Source organism: Canis lupus, chromosome 18, assembly GCF_048164855.1.
Source record: "Canis lupus baileyi chromosome 18, mCanLup2.hap1, whole genome shotgun sequence".
NCBI lineage: Eukaryota > Metazoa > Chordata > Mammalia > Carnivora > Canidae > Canis > Canis lupus.
This window is the reverse complement of record NC_132855.1, coordinates 43,075,449-43,095,843: the sequence shown is the minus strand read 5'-3', so window position 1 is coordinate 43,095,843 and position 20,395 is coordinate 43,075,449. Positions and strand designations below refer to the sequence as shown.

Here is a 20,395-nt window from a genome sequence, read left to right as displayed (position 1 = left end):
TGCATTTCTTAAAATTTATAGTGAGTATTTATTGCTTAAAAAAATGTAAAAAATTTTCTCCTTTCTGACTCTACCCCACAGTGGCAACAATTTTTTTGTGCTACCAGTCATAAGCAAACATACATGATATAGAACTTTTAATGTAAAAGTAAGATAGTATACTGAGTTCTGCCAAAATATTGTTTTTAATTGAAGTATAGTTGATACACAGTGTTAATTTTGGTTGTACGAAATAGTGATTCAACAGTTTATATGTTATGGTGTGCTCACCACAATATAACTACCATATGTCACCACGCAATGCTATTACAATACCATTGACTATATTACCTATGCTGTACCTTTTATTCCTGTGACTTATTCATTCCATAACTGGAACCCTGTTTCTCCCACTCCCTTTCACCCATTTTGCCCACTTCCTTCCCATCCCTCCCTCTGGCAACCATTAGTTCTCTGTATTTATGGATCTGTTTCTGCTTTTTGTTTGCTTATTCATTTGTTTTTTTTAGATTCCACATATAAGTAAATCATATGTATTTGTCTTTCTTTGTCTGACTTCTTTCACTTAGCATAATACCCTCTAGGTCCATCCAAGTTGTTGTAAATTGCAAGATCTCATCCTTTTTTTACGACTGAGTAATACTCCATCAGGTATGTGTGTGTATATACCGCATCTTTACCCATTCATCCATCTATGAGTGGACACTTAGAGTGCTTTCATATTTTGGCTATTGTAAATAATGCTGTGATAAACATAGGGGTATCTTTTCTAATTAGTGTTTTTGAGTTCTTTTGATAAATACCCAGTTGTGGAAATACTGGGTCATGAGGTATTTCCATTTTTAATTTTTTGAGGAATTCCATACTGTTTTCCACAGTAGCTGCACCAATTTGCATTCCCACAAACAGTGCATGAGGGTTCCTTTTTGTCCACATCCTCACCAACTCTAAAATATTTTTTCAACTTAACAATATATCATGAACATCTTTTCTAAGTCAGAACATATGATCTACATATTTTAACCACCTACCTATTAATGTATATTTAAATAACTTAGATGTTTTTGCTATGAAAAACAAGGCTAAAGTGAATATCTACTTGTAACATATATATCTGTACCCAGTTATGTCATTATTGTGGTTTAAAACATGGATCTAAAGCCACACTGACTGGATTCATATCTTAGCCCCATGACTATATGACCTTGAGTAGTTTACTCAATCTCTCTGCTTCGATTCCTTCTTCCTTAAAATGAAGATCATAATGGGCCCTACCTTGTAGAGTTGTAGTGATCCTTAAATGAGTTAATATATATAAATACTTAGTACCTGAGTCATTATTTGTGTTATCTAAATGTATGCTATTGTCATCATGATCATCATATCCTTGTTACTGTATGTATATACACATTTCAAAAGTATATTCCCTATAAATTTATAAAAATTAGTTTGATGGATCATGAAATACATACATATTTTATGGTTTAATAGATGCTGTTAAACTGTCCTAAAAGATAATATTAATTCATTTTCTTCTAATAGTATTTTAGAGTATATTAAAGATTAAGACTATTAAAGAATTACTTCACATTTCTGCTAGCATTAGATATTATCAGTGTTTTTATTTTATTTTTTAAAATATTTTATTTACTGATTTGAGAGAGAAAGAGAGCAAGAGATAGCATAAGCGAGGTGCAGGGCAGAGGGAGATACAGACTCCCCACTGAGCAGGGAGTCTGATATGGGGCTTGCCCAGGACCCCAGGGTCATTATCTGAGCTGAAAGCAGACACTTAACTAACTGAGCCACTTGGGCACCCCTCAGCATTTTTATTTTTTGCTAGATTAGACAAATGGTACCTGTTTGAATTTATTTGATTATTCTGTGAATTGATTATTTATTTGCTGTTTTTCCTATGGATTGTTTGTGTTTTCTTAATGCTTCCCGAGAAACTGTGTATTTTTCTATATCACAAGTTTTTCACATAGAATATTCAGAGATGTAAATTTTTCTTCTTCTATGGCTTTTGATTTTGTTTTCATGTTAATATTATAATCTTACATCCCTATATTTTTTCTTGTTTTCTAGTTTTGTTTTTAAATCCATATTAGATTATTTTTGTCTATTATTTCATAATGTAAAAAACAGTACTTTCATAAATAAGTACTTATACACAAATGTTTATAGCAGCACTATTCACAATAACTAAAAGCTGAAGACAACCCAAATCTGTATCAACAAATGAATGGATAAAATGTGTGGTATACATAGACAATGGTATATTACTCAATCATAAAAAGGAAAGAAGTACTAACACAATGTACAGTATGGGTCCATCTCAGAAACACTGTGATGTATGAAAGAAGGCAGACACAAAAGGTCACATGTTAAATAATGCCATTTCTCTGAAATATCCAGAAGAGGTAAATGCATAAAGAAAGAAAGCACACTAGTGTTTGTGGGTCAGGGAGGAGGAAGGACTAGGGAGTAACTACTTCATGAGTGTGAGGTTTTATTTGGGGATGATGAGAATATTTAGGAATTAGATGCTGTTGTGGTTGTACAACATTGTTGAATATTTAAGGCCACTGAATTATACATTTAAAATTTTTTTTGTTTTGTTTGCTTTTTAAAAAAGATTTTATTTATTTGAGAGAGAGAGAGAGAGAGGAAAAGCACAAGCTGGGGGTTGGAAGCCAGAGGGAGAGGGAGAAGCAGGCTACCCCTTGCGAGGAAGCCACCCAGTCACCCCTAAAATTGTTATTTTTAAGTAATATATGTTTCAAAACAATTTAAAAAATAAAACCAAAAAACAACACTTTCTTTAAAATTCATTTTGTACCTTCTACTTTGACCCTGATCAACTTTTGTATTATTCTGCCTATGCTAATAGTTTTACATGGCCTGCTATGTAATTAATTGTATTAAACTACATAATTAGGTGTAGAGATTCATATTCCCAAGGTATTTATTTTAGCTAAGTTTCTTAATTCAGTTAATAATCTGGACAATGTATATGATATCTCTATAATTTCTTCTCTATGCATTTTAATTAAGTTCTTTCCTTCAGATTAGTTTATAAATAGGTAAAATCTATTTCTTCATCCCATCATTCAACAAAACTCTTGAGTGACTACTCTGCCAGACACTGTTATAAGAGCTTGGAGATATAGTAAGGAACAAAGATTAAGCTCCTGCCCTCTAGGTGTTTATGTTCCAGCATCAGGGCACACAAATAAGATTAAAAAGTAAATGAACACAATTTGTGAGAGTGGTAATTGCTATAAGGAAATAAAAATAAGGTGATATGTTGGAGTGATGGCTGGGAAGAGTGCATTTAATGTACATAAACCTGTAAAGACAGAACAGAGAAGCTAGTGAGTATTGGGCCTAGTAGGGGTCAGGCTCTGTAGGAATAGATTGTCTGACTATCTATGGCTAAATGAAGGGGAAACTAAGTAATATGTTGCTTTGAAAACCATCTAAAGAATCCCCCCTCCCAATTCCTTCCCAGTCTATAACTCAGGAAGGCTTAGATTCTTTTTCTGGTAGGGAACCCATTTGATGGACATTGCCTTAGCTGACTTCCCTGGTTAGCAAGTTAGCTGTTCAAGAGCAGCTCCCTTCCTCTTAGATCAAAGTACAGATCAGGGTAGACTAGGTCTTAATTCCAGGGGAGACCAGCTGAGTAAGAAGAGAAGAAAGAAACAAAGGTAAGGGTCTGAGAATCCTAAAGGCTTCCTCTAGCTATTCTTTCCCCTCTCTCTCAGGCTAAGCTTTGGATCAACTAATGAGAAATTGATATTAAGGGTAATTGGAAATACTCTGTTCCCTGAGTGTCTTTTACATCTTCTAAATTTTTAAGTTACTAATACATTTGGATAAATAAGTATCCGTTTTTCATTTTTTAACAATAAACATGTTTTACCTATATAATTGGGGAAAGCGGTGTGTATTGTGCAAAGAAGGAAAAACAAATTTGTCTTTCATAATACTTTGTCATAGTCTTTTCTGTAACAGTTTTCAAAGATGCTATCACTTTATACATGATATTTAAAGGGATACGGTTTGTATATTAGGCTGTTTCACATTTTTTCAGTGGTATTTTGGTAGCAGAAGTATGCACTGATGCAAAAGAGGCACTTTTATTCCTTGTTACCTTTTAAATTTGTTTCCTTTTTCTTTGTGCCAGATCAGACTGTTTTGAAGGTTATTGCTAGATTGTGTTTAATCTGAAAATAGAAGCAGTTTATCTTTGCAACAAGAAAGAGAAAGGCACCTTCATTTTAATCCTTCCTGCTGAAGAGAGGGCTAGTGCCCACTTGGGACTGAGTAATGTATTGAAATGCTTCACATGACCTAATTATTGTTCTGTTGCAGAGATTCGGAGTGAATATGTTAACGTGTTCATGAAGGCAATGTGTCTTTCTCCTCCAACAACTATTTTTCTTCCAGTGTAACCTTTCTAAGTGTAAAACTGAATTTTTAAAACTTAATCTATGTGGGGATCCCTGGGTGGCACAGCAGTTTAGCGCCTGCCTTTGGCCCAGGGCGCGATCCTGGAGACCCGGGATCGAATCCCACGTCAGGCTCCCGGTGCATGGAGCCTGCTTCTCCCTCTGCCTGTGTCTCTGCCTCTCTCTCTCTCTCTGTGTGACTATCATAAATAAATAAAAATTTAAAAAAATAAAAATAAAAAATAAAACTTAATCTATGTGGATTGCCTTGTATTATCTCCTTTTTAACATATCTAAAATCAAATCTCATTTGGCTCACATAAATACAGTAGAATGATCGCTAATCTAAAAAAGAACATTTGGATTGGGTGTTCTATGCAAGTGTTGAATCACTATATTGTACACCTGAAACTAATATTACACTCTATGTTAACTAATTAGAATTTAATTTTTTTAAATTTTTTTTTTAATTTATTCATGATAGGCACACAGTGAGAGAGAGAGGGGCAGAGACACAGGCAGAGGGAGAAGCAGGCTCCATGCACCGGGAGCCTGATGTGGGATTCGATCCCGGATCTCCAGGATCGTGCCCTGGGCCAAAGGCAGGCGCCAAACCGCTGCGCCACCCAGGGATCCCCTAATTGGAATTTAAATAAAAACTTAAAAAATAAATTTAAAAGAATATTTAAGAAATATCATACCAGGAAATACCCAGTTGACACCACTATTGCTGAGATAGGAGAGGTACCTGAAATCCCAAGTCTGAACTTGGAATGCATTATTTTAGAAATAATGTTATACACAGTGTGTAAGTTCTATACTAGAGTGAGTACTATAAATTTAACAATAAAAGGATTTCTTAGATTTTTGCAGGGGTAAGTATGGTTCATAAAATAGCTGAAAAGCAAACTGTACATGATAATTTGGGGATTATAAAGGTCAGGAAGAAAATGAATGAATGAATTAATGAATGAATGAATGAATGAATGAATGTCAGGAAGTTTATCATGTCAACAGAAAAATTATCCCTACTGAATAGAATCCTAGTCATATGCGGTTAACTAAGAACTGGTAAATTGAGGGCACATGGATGTCTTGGTCGGTTAAGTCTCCATCTCTTGGTTTCAGCTCAGGTCATAATCTCAGGGTCATGGGATTGAGTCCCCCTGTTGGGCTCCCTATTCCCTAAGGAGTCTGTCTGCCTCTTTCCCTCTGCCCCTTCCCCCACATGTGCAGTCTCTCTGTCCATCTCTCTGTCTCTCTCAGTCTCTCTCAAATAAATCTTAAAAAAAAAAAAAAAGAATGGTGAAATGGTTTCCATGATACCCCAAAAAATAACACAAGAAATAAAGATAGTATCTTATTCTAAAATATCTGTAAATTGAGCAGCCCCAGTGGCCCAGCGGTTTAGCGCCACCTTCCACCCGGGGTGTGATCCTGGAGACCCGGGATCGAGTCCCACGTTAGGCTCCCTGCATGGAGCCTGCTTCTCCCTCTGCCTGTGTCTCTGACTCTTTCTCTCTCTGTGTCTGCCATGAATAAATAAATAAAATCTTTAAAAAAAAATAGAAATAAAATATCTGTAAATCAACTAAAATAGATGAGGTTTGCTAATTGCCCGGAGTTCTCTAGAGACTGTGATACGTGCTGCCAGAGAACATCCTCAATTCTTGGGAATCTCTACTGTTTTTTAAGCTTTTGTATATGGCCTTTAATCTATGCTTACTATAGTAAGCTGGTTACAATTGTTTAAAAGACTTGAAATAGGGGCACCAGGGTGGCTCAGTTGGTTAAACATCTACCTTGGGCTCAGGTCATGGTCCTGGGATGAGGCCCACTTCCAGCTTCCGTGGGGGCCTGATTCTCCCTCTCCTTCTGCCTGTCACTCCCCCTGTTTGTGCTCTCTCTCTGTCAAAGTCTTTAAAAAAAGGAATTGAAATAGATCATGTATATCGATATTAATAATAATGACAGTATTGAATAAAAATAAAAGGAAATTGCCTAAATAGATAACAATGTTATGCCATAATGTTATGACGACCATGCGTCAAATTCATGATAGTGATTTCCATAGGGAAGGGTGGGAAGAATTAGGGAAATGTAGTAGGGAAAACATGTCACAGATTATTTTAGCTTTACATAAGCCCCCCCTTGTCCCCTTGATCTGTTACCTGCAGTCAACCACAATCCAGAAGCAAATGATCTTCCTTCTGATGTATCTTAGAAGGTCAGTAGTAGCCTAACACTATATCATAATGTCTATGTTATTCACCTCACTTGATTTCATCACACAGGTATTTTATCATATCACGTCACAAGAAGGGTGAGCACAGTCCAATGAGATATTTTGGGAGAGAGAAACCACATTCACAGGATAATTAGTGTATTATAGTTGTTCTTTTTTATTGTTAATTTTTTACTGTGCCTAATTTATAAAGTAAACTCTATCATAAGTATGTGTGTATAGGGAAAAACAGTATATATAGGGCTCAGTACTATCCATGGTTTCAGGGATCCATGGTAGGGGATCTTGAAACACATATTCCCCCACCGATGGGGGTGGAGTGGAGACTACTGTGTAAAATTTGGCTTCTTTTGTTTCATTTTGTTTTTAAAAGGACTTGAAACAAGTGTGGCAGAAATGTTAACGTTTGTTTCTGAATAATGAAACACTTGTAATTTTTATTCTTTATATGTTTTCTGTTAAAAGCAAAGATAAAGGATAACTTAAGAATAAAAAACTTGATATAGTACCTATATAAAGAAAACTATGTAGTACCTATATAAAGAGCATTAATGAACACTTAAAAAACAGATAATATGTTTATGACTAAGAACTCTGAATAAGGGATGCCTGGATGACTCAGCGGTTGAGTGTCTGCCTTCGCCTTAGGATGTGATCCCGGAGTCCTGGGATCAAGTCCCGCATTGGGCTTCCTGCTTGGAGCCTGCTTCTCCCTCTGTCTATGTCTCTGCCTCTCTCTCTGTCTCTCATGAATAAATAAATAAAATCTTAAAAAAAAAAAAAAAAAAGAACTCTGAATATGATGGCATAGTCACATCTAAAGTGAATTAAGAAGTAGCATATAATCTCACTAACAATCCAAATAGAATCTTAAGTGCAAGTGTTTGGTGGTTCAGTGGTTAAACTCCATGAACGCGTATATTTACATATAATTGATCTGTAAAAAGCAAAGACTGGGTAAAAATACTTGAGAACTTTATGATTATTGCCCAGTAGTGGTATTATAGGTTTTTATTTCTAATAATTTTGTGTATTATCCAGATTTTCAAAATTGTAAAGTAAGTTGCTTTTGTCATTATAGTACAAAGCCTTTGTTTTAGAATAATAAGTTTGCATGAGCCTTGGCATCCACTTTCTAGCTTATATAAGACTTGTGAAACAGTAGTTTGAGGTCCATGATAGGGGGGCACACAGAGCATTTTTAACTTCAGTAATCAAACTGAAACAGGAAGACTGAATAAATGATTATCGTATATATTTGTTTATAGGCATTTAGAATTTCCTAAGAATATAACAGTCAATTTAACTTGATTTTCTTCCTTTCAAAGCCATATGAAGGATTAAGGCCTCAGGATCTTCGTAAATTGAAAGATATGCTTATTGTGGAGACTGCAGACATGCTTCAGGCTCCACTGTTTACTGCTGAAGCTTTACTTCGAGCTCACGGTAATGAAAATGTCTTACGTTTCTGATAACATGACTGCCTTTTGAAACTTTTCAGTGAAAATATGGCTATTTTATGAATTCAATGTAAAACCAAATAGTTTGTCAAACAAGCCTAAGTTGTTTTTTGCATAGTGGTTACTGCAGGACCCAAAACCCTCAGATCATTCTGTATTTTGAAGTACAAACTGGCTATAAATCATTGAAGAGAAATGAGAAATTTGTTTTTTAAAAATCAAGCTATTAAACCAGCTTATGGATTGTCTAATTTTAAAACTATGCCTGGGTGAACGGAGTTGAAAGTTGGAATCTATAGTCCTAGTCCTAGTTTTAACATTAATTTTTACTTAAATCAATTAAATACCTAAGAATAATAACTGTTAATACTGTCAGTTATATTTATTTTATATAACATGTTTCTCAGCATGAAATGCACAAAGCAAACTTACAGAGTCAACACAAGAATATAATGTCCCTGTTAAGTTTTTTTGTTTTGGTGTGGGGGAAGAGGGTTGTTTTTTCGTTTTCTTTAAGGAGATTACCTACCAATTTAGGAAAAGTACTATGCTTGTTTTCAGTTCTCTGTAAAACTTAAGGTAGCCATTCTGGGAGTTGTCACATGGCTGAATTGGAACCTGTCATTGCACAGTTCATATTTGATATTTTGGCTGGTTTCAAAGATAATTTTTTTCTGATTTAAAAATAAGTGGCTATCCTGTCTGGCTTACTTGTCTATTTGAACTATAAATCTGTATCATCTATACTAAAATAGAATGTCAACTTCCAAAATTTTTTATATAATCTTTTGATCAGAAGAAAACTTGAAATTTCATATTTCACCATCCCATGGTCATCACTGTGAATAATTTGGTATTAACTTTCTAGAATCCCTACCTTCAATATTGATATTTCCCAGGGTTCTGTACTTGAGACTCTCTCCTACTTTATATGCCAGTGGTTCATAAATTTTAGTATAAATAAGGATTACTTGGGAAACTAACCAGAGACTCCTATATTATTTCCAGAAAGTCTAAGTCACTAGGTGAGGGGGAGGGGGGTGCTTAAAAATACATGTTGTAAAGACACCTACCAAGTGGACCAATCTCAGAGAAACATGGCTATATATGTTTATCTAATGAAACTGAAGGTTTCAAAAATCACCCAAACAATAAAAAGTACATCTACAGTCTGACTTTAATAATATTTGCCGTTGAGTTTCTAAATGTCTGTTTAATGTTTTCTCCTCAATCTAAGGATGTCCACACCTGAACTCCTCTTTTCTCCCACTGTACTGATTGATACATGAGTGTCACAGTCATCAACTTACCCTGCCAGAAACTTGAAAGGCATACTTTACTCCTCCATGTCTGTCACATTTGGCCACAGTCTCATCATTTCTCTTAAGTGTCTCTCATCCTCCCATTCCCCCCACCCCCCTCCCTCCTCTAGCTCTTGCCATTCCCATTGCCACTGACTTAAATTCAGGCTGTCATTAGTTTCCATCTAAATCGTAGTCTCCTGAGTCCTGGTCTCCAGTGTTGTCATTGTTCTATTAATTTTTCATATCGCCATTAGACTATTCTTTTAAAATGCACACCTGAGTGTGTCGTTCCCTTGCTGAAAAACCCTTCACCAGCTTTCCACAGAGTTAAAACCATCCATACTCTTAAGTAAACCTTCATGATCCAGATTTCTTTACCTGGCCTCTCAATCTCCCCATTTCTTTACTTACCCACTCTTGCTTGTCTTTAGTAACCACATCTTCCAGGAAACCTTTTCTGCTTCTGTGTTCCCAAGTCTTCCCTGAGGCCCTTCCTGTCTATTCCTGCTACATCTTGTGTCATCAGTTAGAATACAGTTTTATAGTAATCTCTTTATTTGCTTTTCCTCTAGATTAACCTGGGAGCTCTTAGAGGGTAGCTTTTATTGTTTTGTTGTTGTTGTTGTTGTTGTTGTTGTTGTTTCCACAGTACCTAACATACATCAAGCTCTCAGAAAATGGTTATAAAATAAATGATATATAATAAATAATATACCTGAAATGTTATTTATATATACATTACTCCTGCATATATTGCATTGCCCAAAATCTAGTCACTTGGCCACACTTAACTGCAAGCAACAGTTCTATACTGGAGCATTTTTTGTGTACTCTTAACCATTTCTGCCACAGGTATCTACATTCACCTAGATATTGTATCATAACTCTAAGTTACGATATATAAAGAATCTAAGGCTAACCTTACCAAAATTTTTTAAAGGAACATTTTCATCTCTATACATTTATATTGTGTCATCAAGTATTGTTAAATGATCGACTCCAGGGACACCTGGGTGGCTCACTTTGTTAAGCATCTGACTCTTGATTTTAGCTCAAGTATGATCTCATGGTTGTAAGTTTGAGCCCCACATCAGGTTCTGTGCTGGACATGGAACCTGTTTAGGATTCTCTCTCTCCCTCTCTCTCTCTCTCTCTCTCTCTCCCTCTCCACCCCACCTCCTTTGGCCCTCCCCCTCTAAATAAATGATCAACTCCATTTTTACTCTATTGATATTTCTGAAGTTAATTCTTCTGCACAATAGGGATCAGTTCTAATAAGGTGATATCTAGTTGAATTTTCTTATTTCGTAATATCCTGGGATAACTTTTTTGATAACTTATTTAAAAGTTCTATATTTCATTTCCCTATTAAGGCATAAAATAGAGGCTAGCAGGTTTTCAAATGGACATCTCTTCTATATTGTTTGAGTAATATCAGTGACAGTGACATTTGATAATCCAATAAAATTACAGAGATAACTGATGTTAGTGAATAAAATAGTGCACAGAACTACAGTTTATACTGATTGTTCTCAAAACCAGGATAGGCTCTGTTTCAGAGCTATTAAACTGAACTGTTTGGAAGATTTATAGATTACATCCTTGGTAACATTCACTCAGCTTTACACAGGAAAATAGATTTGAGTATTATATTATCTGTTATCAAATTTAATCTTAAGGTAAGGAAGTTGATCTAGATTAAGCAGAAGACTAAAATGTTTGGCAATATTTACTGAGCAGTAATTGAATTTTAAGGAGGACTCTGTTGGAATACAGTGGTTTTCTGAGTATTAATACAAGTAACATTTAATTGAATGCTACCTAATATGAAAATAAGTAAAGTTTACAAAACATGAGACAAAGGATAATTTGCTTATGCTTAGAGTTAATTTATATTGAAGTATTTTTTTAAAACTCTTTGGAAGACTCATCATCTTCTCTAGGCAATTAAATGTCAGTGGTCTACATCTTCTCACTCTTCCCTCTTCCTAGGAAATGATAGCTTTTCCCAAGGTTTCTATAGGTATAGATTTCTACCTCTGGACCAGACTTCTTTTCTTAGCCTCACACCCTTAATATATAACTACCTATTTTAAAGCATCTCTAGGATATCTCAAAAGCACCTTAAACCTATTATGTCTAAAACTAAAATCATGCTCTTCCACTTCTATACTGATTCTCTGGTATTCCCTGTTTACATTGATGGCACCAACCAACCAGCAGGGTGAACCTGGAACACCAACTTAGACATATCATGTCCTTTAGACTCTTATGTCCTGTTGTCACTGAATTGTCACTTTTACCTTCCATGTCTTAAACTCTTCTCTTTCTCTTTATCTCCACTGCAACCAACCACCTGGCCCTAGCTTCCATCATCTCTCACTTACACTGCCCATCAACCCTATTTGTGTTCCCTCTACTCCTGCCCTATCCAGTTTCTTTGTTGTAGTCAGAATGATCTTTTCAAATCTGATCGTGACAACCTGTGCTTCCTAACCCCAAGCTCAAGTTCTCAGTGATTTCCTACTATTCCTGAGCTGACGACACAGTGTTATTAAAAAGTCCTTCGTGGGGGATTCCCGGTGGCTCAGCCGTTTAGCACCTGCCTTCAGCCCAGGGCATGATCTTGGAGTCCTGGGATCGAGTCCCACGTCGGGCTCCCTGCATGGAGTCTGCTTCTCCCTCTGTCTCTCTCCCTCTCTCCCTCTCTCTCTCTCTCTTTCTCTCTCTCTCTCTCTCTCATGAATAAATAAATAAAATCTTTAAAAAAAAATAAAAAATAAGAGTCCTGCATTATGTAGCCCCTCCCTATTTTATTCAGCCTCATCTCACACAATGCTTTCCCTCTGATCTCCATGCTTATAGCTATATTGACCTTTGAATTTCACAAGGATGTCGTCTTCCCTCCTACCACAGGGTCTTTGAACATGCTGTGCACACCTGTCTAGAATGTATTTCCCACTCTCTTTTACTAGTTAACTCCCATTCCTCTTTCAGTTGTCTACTTCAAGCTGTTTCCCCAGAGTCACCTTCTCTGACTGCTGTTCTCTACCTGTCATAACACTCTGACAGTGATAATTTTTTTACGTAGTGTCTTTCTCCTTGCTAGACTGTAAGTTTCATGAAGGCAAGAGTCCTGCCTGATTATTCCTCCCATTGTATCCCTGCTGCCTGACAGTGCATGGCACGTAAGACATTCAGTTAATATTTGCCAGGTGAATGATGTGACACAATCCAAGCAGGAGTTGTGCTGAAAAATATTCATAGTAGCTAAGTCTAAAATCTAGAATATTCAGTATCTGTCTAAAGAAATTATAGTAGTTCTTTTTTCCCCCCTTTATTAAAAAGTAACATAATGGATACTTCGGAAAAATAATCTTACTAGTCTAAGAAAAGTAATTTTAACTTTTTAAGTAAGTAATGAACTATCCAAGTACTAACATCCATGTGGCAACATTTCCTGGAATGCACCCATGCAGTTTTTTTTCACTTGTTGGATTTTTTTTCCTCTTTGTAATCTGACCCTTTCCCAATCTCTTTTTCCATCTTCTCAAATGACAGCATGGTATGCTGTGACTTTACAGAACTGCTGATGTATCTTCATTATACTTCTGTGCCCTGGTCATATGGTTTACACAGCTGGAAATACACTTGCTGTATCCATATTGCATCTCTTGAGTCATAATTATCCTGTTAAGCCACCAAATACACTGATTTAATATGGTTGAAAAAAGTCTTTCATTGAAAATTTCCACAGCTATTTGTATTAGAGTGGTAAAATTGTATAGAATGTGTCTGTTTTGGATAATTGGTTCTATACGGCTCTTGACCCTGTACTACATTGTGCTACAGTAGAAAGAAAACAGGCTTTGTAATCACAGAAATTGGTTTCAAATCTCTCACTATCTATGTGAGTCTGAGCAAGTTATATAACTTCCCTGAGTCCTCATTTCTTCATCTAAATAATGATTGAAAAGTTTGTTGGAAGGAACAAGTGAAATAATATGTATAAAACAGCTAGCAAAATAACTAGAAGTATACTAGAAGTATTTACTTATTATTTTTAATGGGTAAGGTTTTTATGGCTCTGAACTTTGTAACAACATGCTTCATTTGGTAATTTTAAAAGTGTTCAGTAGGAAGATCATCTTTTTTAGTTAGGTCAGATGTGAACTCAATACAGAATGCACTAATGAACTCAATACCTAATGCACTAAAACTTTTCATAACCATAATAATCCCTTCAGAAATTTCTTCTCCTTTCAAGCTGTTTATCAAATGATTTTTGGACTCATTGGCATTTTGATATGTTTATAATAAGCTATGTAACCATTTTACAACTTGACACCAGTGAAACCAATTGCAAATTTTACATATTTTTCTTGAAAAGAGTAAAATGCCTAAGTCAAATCTATGCCATGAAAATTTTTGTGACTTCCAGAAGTGATGTGTGAGGCACCTCTTTTGATTATTAGTAGAAATGACTGGAAATTTTGATAATATTATTAGATATTGACATAGTTACAAACCACAGTAGATTATAAAAGTTTAAATTCTGTTTAAAAATATTAGTGAATTGGGGTGCCTGGGTGGCTCAGTTAAGTGGCTGACTCTTCATCTCAGCTCAGGTCTGAATCCTCCAGAGTCATGCATTAGGTGCCACACTGGGCATAGAGCCTACTTTAATAAATAAGCAAATAAAAATAAAATATTTTCCTTAGGGCAGCCCTGGTGGCGCCGCGGTTTGGCGCCGCCTGCAGCCTGGGGTGTGATCCTGGAGACCTGGGATCAAGTCCCACATCGGGTTCCCTGTATGGAGCCTGCTTCTCCCTCTGCCTGTGTCTCTGCCTCTCTCTCTGTGTCTATGAATAAATAAATAAAATCCTTTAAAAAATACTTATTTATTAGTGGACATAACATACCTAAATATTCATTTGCATTTATTAATTTGATATAAATAATTTTTCTTCCTTTAGATGGCCTATATCTCTTTATCTTTATTTTGTTATTATGAAACTCTTAAAACATTACCATATTTCCTGTTTTTTGAGAGATACTCCATTTCTCTTAAAGACTGGGACCGGGAGAAATTACTTGAAGCTTGGATGTCCAACCCAGAGAATTGCTGCCAACGATCAGGTGTTCAGATGCCAACTCCACCACCAAGTGGGTATAATGCCTGGGACACACTCCCTTCTCCAAGAACTCCAAGGACTACACGTTCTTCTGTCACCTCTCCAGATGAAATAAGTTTATCTCCTGGGGATTTGGACACCAGTTTGGTATGGTTCAGTATTCACTGTGCTTCCTATAGTTTTGTGTTTAGTCTTTTAACTTTTAAATTATTTAATATTGTTTCATGGAAGGGGCACCTGAGTGACTCAGTTGGTTAAGTGGCCAACTCTTGGTTTTGGCTCAGGTCATGATCTCAGGGTTGTGAGGTCGAGCCCTGTATCAGGCTCATACTGAATGTGGAGGCTGCTTAAAATTCTGTCTCCCTGGGCAGCCCAGTGGCTCAGCGGTTTAGCGCCACCTTCAGTCCAGGGTGTGATCCTGGAGACCGGGATCGAGTCCCGCGTCAGGTTCCTTGTATGGAGCCTGCTTCTCCCTCTGCCTGTGTCTCTGCCTCTTTCTCTCTCTGTGTGTCTCTCATGAATAAATAAATAAAATCTTAAAAAAAAAATTCTGTCTCCCTCTGTCTCTCTCCTTTTCCCTCTCCTCCCACCTGTCCCCCCCACCCCTCTGTGCTCTCACTCTCTCAAAAAAAACAGAAAAAGAAAAAATATAATATATATGTGTATGTGTGTGTGTGTATTTTGTTTTGTTTCATGGAACCTCTAATGTATTCTAGTAATTGAATCCTATATACCCTTCTTAAAGAGTTCAGTTATTTCACCCTTTGGTAAATATTCATTATCACAGAATATTTTTGCTATCTCTGAATTATAGATTGAGAAACAAAAGATTTTCTTTTCTCATTTCAAAACAGAAAACATAAAAGTTTGAGAAAGCCATCTACTTAAAATTTTATACTTAAAATTTTTTTATAAAATTTTTTTAATAAAATTTATATTTATACTTAAAATTTCTAGGTGCTTAAAGTTAAATATCAGAAGTTGAGCTTGTTGGAAGCCTGGGTGTCTCAGTCAGTTAAGTGTCTGCCTTTGCACTTGACGGGATGAGCACTGGGTGTTATACTATATGCGGGCAAATCAAACTCCAATAAAAAAAATATACAAAAAAAAGCGTCTGCCTTTGGCTTCAGCCATGATCCCAGGGTCTTGGGATCGAGTCCACATCGGGCACCCTGCTTATTGAGGAATCTGCTTCTCCCGTTCCCTCTGCCTGCTGCTCCCCCTGTTCATGCTCTTTCTCTCTGTCAAATAAATAAATAAAATCTTTTTTAAAAAATAAATAAAAGTTGAGTTTGTGATAGGTACTTTAAGTAAAAATATGAAAAAATTTTATATTGTCTTGAAAATGCTCATGATGTATTGATAATTATGTAAATATAAAATTTCAATAAAGCTTTGGAGTGTATCATCTTGATACATTTCCATAATAAATGATTGCTTTTTATTGAAAAACAGTACTGCCACTGTCTACATTTTTAATTGGCATACCATTGGTATGCTGTTACAGGAGATTCTGACATTTTTTTAATAGTTCAATCAGTCAAAATATGTGATAAAAATGAAAGCATCCTGGGTTTTATCTAGGCCTTCTCAGAAAATAGAATCCTGGGATACCTGGGTGGCTCAGCGGTTGTGTGTCTGCCTTTGGCTCAGGGCGTGATCCTGAAGTCCCGGGATCGAGTCCCGCATTGGGCTCCCTGCATGGAGCCTGCTTCTCCCTCTGCCTGTGTCTCTCATGAATAAATAAATAAACTCTTAAAAAAGAAAATAGAATCCTACTTCTATAATTTGCATCTGTAATGTTGGAATGTTTGCTTCTAACAAGTCATTGTTTAGAAGATACATAGTTTTGTAGTGGGGTTCCCTTGGGTGGAAATCATTAAATTGCTACTCAGAATAGCCTGAGTTTTTATGTTGAAAACACAAAGTTGCTCTGTTTTTGTAGACTTTCTGGAATGAGTATAGACTAAAGGACATGATAATTGAAGTGGTTATTTTGCAATGGACAATTTGATTTTGGCCTGAATAGATTTTTTAATGGTTGTTTCTTACACTTTCTTTCCCAAGTGCATAGTTACTGATAAATAAATAAATTTGGAATTTAAGAGTTTGACTTGTGCATGAAAAACATTTAAATCCCTTAATAGGGATGCCTGGAGCCTCAGCGATTAAGCTCTGCTTTCGCTCAGGGCGTGACCAGGGAATTCAGGGATCGAGTCCCACATCTGGCTCCCAGAGGGGAGCCTGCTTCTCCCTCTACTTATGTCTCTGCCTCTCTCTCTGTATCTCTCATGAATAAATAAATAAAATCTTTAAAAATAAATTAAAAATTAATCCCTTAATAGTTTATAATCAAGTAGGCATGACATTTGTTATTCAGTCAGAAATAGGCACACTGACTTTAATAACCTCCTTTATAACTTTGAAACACTTAACTTTATAATTACTATAGCAATATTTTTGCCTTAAGCTAGTGAACAAATACATATATCGTTGTCTATGACTTCGTTTAAATCGTTGCTCTTCTTCATCTCCAGTGTGACATTTGTATGTGCAGTATTTCTGTATTTGAAGACCCAGTGGATATGCCCTGTGGACATGACTTTTGTAGAGGATGCTGGGAGTCGTGAGTATATGTGCAGCTTAGTATTTCTTACTGCATGAGAACACACTGATTTGGTAATAAAATTGCCTGCTTTTGATATTCAATGATATGGATTATTCATACTGGTTTCAGAGTTGCACTGAAATATACTTTACTGCTAAGGAAGAATATTATATCTAATGTAAATTTCAAGCCTACACCTAAATGTCAAGAATAAGCATTTTTTATATTCTAATAACTTATAAGCATTTGTTTTATGTTTTCTTTACATTTTTTGTGACAAATAAATAGCCTTTAAAATCTGTAAGAATATGAATGTTTAAAATTCCTTTTTAATCAATTCAAAGTTTGGTGTCTCTTCTAGACATGGTGGGGTACAAATGGGATATTTATTTTGTTTCTTATATTTGTCTCTATTCTCCTGCCCATTATCTTGTCAATATTTAGACTCTATACCATCCCTTAATTTTGCTCTAATGTTGCACTTTTCAAGAGAGGTTTACCAACAAAACAAAGGAGAAGATCAATATAATTAATGAGAGGGAATCCCTGGGTGGCTCAGCAGTTTAGCGCTGCCTTTGGCCCAGGGCCTGATCCTGGAGACCTGGGATCAAGTCCCACGTCGGGCTCCCTGCATGGAGCCTGCTTCTCCCTCTTTCTGTGTCTCTGCCTCTCTGTGTCTTTCATGAATGAATAAATAAAAAATAAATATATATATATATAATTAATGAGAATACAATATTATATTATCTTTGCAGCACATAAATGATCAAGCAAAGCATGTCATAAGTAATTAAGGAAATCTTAAAACTCAGAAGTTTTCAAACTCTTCTTTTTTTTGGAGTACCAGATAGCAAGTGGAGGGAGCTGGGGGAGTACCACGCTGGGCGAGAGAACAAGAACCTGAGCAAATTTTCTATTTGTTTCCTTAAATAGTTATATTGATATATAATAAACTACATATTTAAAATAATTTGATAAGCCTTGACATATATACACACCCATGAAATCATTACCACAATCAAAATAATGAATATACCCATTACCCCCAAAGTTTCTTCATTTCTCCTTGAAATCCCTCCCACCCTTCTCTATCTGCCTCCCTCATCCTCTCACCACCTCCTCCCTCCCAATTTTTTAGACAACACTTATCATTCGGTCACTCTGATTTCATTTTGAATACATTTTCTTTTCCTCTAAGTCAGGATATGGAGGAAAATTTCATTTGGAGGGGGGAAATATTATGGTTTCCTAAAAAGTCAGAATAAATTAGAGTAACTGGTCATTGTTCTTAAAACATAGACTAGATTCTACCCTGAGTCTAATTCGATAAGATCAAACCAATACAACTGATACATAAACTGATCAGCAAGGGTCAAGTTTACAATCCAAAGCTAACTTTGACCTAATTATGAATGCAGAAAATCTGCCACAGGTACAGTACTTTATTTAGCTTAAAATTGTTAATTCTGTTGTATTAGTATTTTCTGGATTCTACCAAGTTTGCTATTGTTGACCGTGGTTTCTGTGTGAAAACTGAGCCTCCCCAAGGGATTTACTTGAATTTTTTGAACTTCCTTTACCTCCCTCACCATACTTGTATCACAGGAACCATCTCCCATACTCATCACAGACTAGCCATGGGAAGTTTATGGTAAGATTCAAATTTGAAAAATCTAATGATTATTTTCTGTGTTACTTTATCAACCTGCCTAGGATTCCCCTCCTTTCATCCTGCCAGTAGTTCTTGTCAAATCAAGCAGCAGGAAAACAAGTTCCAGGTTGGGTGGTTTGTGCATTGATAAAATCATTTTTAAAATAATTGTTGTCCTTTCATAGGCATGTAGAAAAGAAACTTCTTTGTTGAAGAAACAAGAAAGGAATTTTAAAAATCGTTAGGTAGTTCAAAAACTGAATTAATTTTACTCTTCCTACTCCATAATATTATCAATCCAATAGATGCTTTGAAGTATCTACTTCAAGGACTTAAATGAAAGGGAAATAATTATTTTCTACCCAGCCTAGATTATCCTTCCTGCTACTTATTGTTGATTTAGGTAAGTGGTAACCTCCCTGTACCTCAGTTTCCTTATCTATAAAATGGTGCTAATAGTAAGTACATCATAGGATTACTGTCAGACTGTTAGATAGCTTAATAAATGTAAAATGCTTAAAACAAATAGGGCCTAGCACATAGTTACCACTCAATAAATGATAGTTATTATCCTCTTCATAAGGATGATTGGCCTACAAGATAAAAACATGGGTAAAGTTTGCCCCAGATTTCTCTGTCAACTTTTTTCCTTGACATGACAAGCTCACTTAATTCATCTTCCAGAAAAGTCTACTATAAAACCAAGTCCAAGCAATCATCATTTATTGTTGCTCTTTCAAATAAAAATAATGTTTCATGATAAAAGCAGGTAGGTCTACTTGTAACTTAAACAGTTTCCTAAGTGCTTTTCCTTGAGACAGCCACCTTGCTTTGTTTGGTATGCCCCGGAAGTTCATTATGCTTAAATTCCCCATTCCTTTTGCACAGAATACCCAAAAGATGTATACTTGTGAGTTAACATTTAATATAATAAACTAAATAATCAATAAATTTTATTAATAATTAACGAGTAATTCATAATTTTTATTACTCCGTCAAGGATATTCTTAAATGAAACTGGCTTTTTTTTTTCTTTAACTGCAAGTGGAAAGCAGTGAAAAATATAAAATCTACCAGTGTAGTTTTAGTACCACTGCCATGATTCATGCTAAGGCACTAGCAGTTTTAACTAAAAAATAAAACAGCTTTAATACATACCATTATGAAAATAGTTTTGACCTCATAAATCCCCTGAAAAGTCTCAGGTCCACAAATCACACCTTGAGAACTGCTGCTCTGTAGTATTTCCCCTAATATTTCATCCATCTTTATTTCTGCCAAATTGTTTTTCCTGACACACAGTATTACAGGTAATTTTTACCTGACAACTAAGACACAGAATGCCCTTCTGTTGGGATATGTCAGAGTTTTATGATGCTTGTGTGGTTTTTAAATCATATTGAAAAACGGAGTAAGATTTTAAACATGTTGAATTTTAAATGCATATGAGACATTTAAGGAAAAACATTGTGTGTAGTCAAGATCTGTAGCTAAGAAGGGAGATCCAGGCTTTAAATTTCAGAGTCATCAGCATG

The 20,395-nt window shown here is 35.7% G+C and overlaps 1 protein-coding gene across 9 annotated transcripts in view; it reads left to right on the top strand.

Annotated features, from left to right (window-relative positions):
• Window positions 1-20,395, top strand: part of ANKIB1 (ankyrin repeat and IBR domain containing 1) — a 170,271-nt gene that overhangs the window by 106,552 nt on the left and 43,324 nt on the right. For all 9 annotated transcript variants that reach the window (XM_072784213.1, XM_072784214.1, XM_072784220.1 and 6 more), the window contains 3 exons: window positions 8,031-8,148; window positions 14,540-14,748; window positions 17,139-17,227. In XM_072784213.1, coding sequence (XP_072640314.1) covers window positions 8,031-8,148; window positions 14,540-14,748; window positions 17,139-17,227 — 416 coding nt within the window. The remainder of the gene's footprint in view (window positions 1-8,030; window positions 8,149-14,539; window positions 14,749-17,138; window positions 17,228-20,395) is intronic.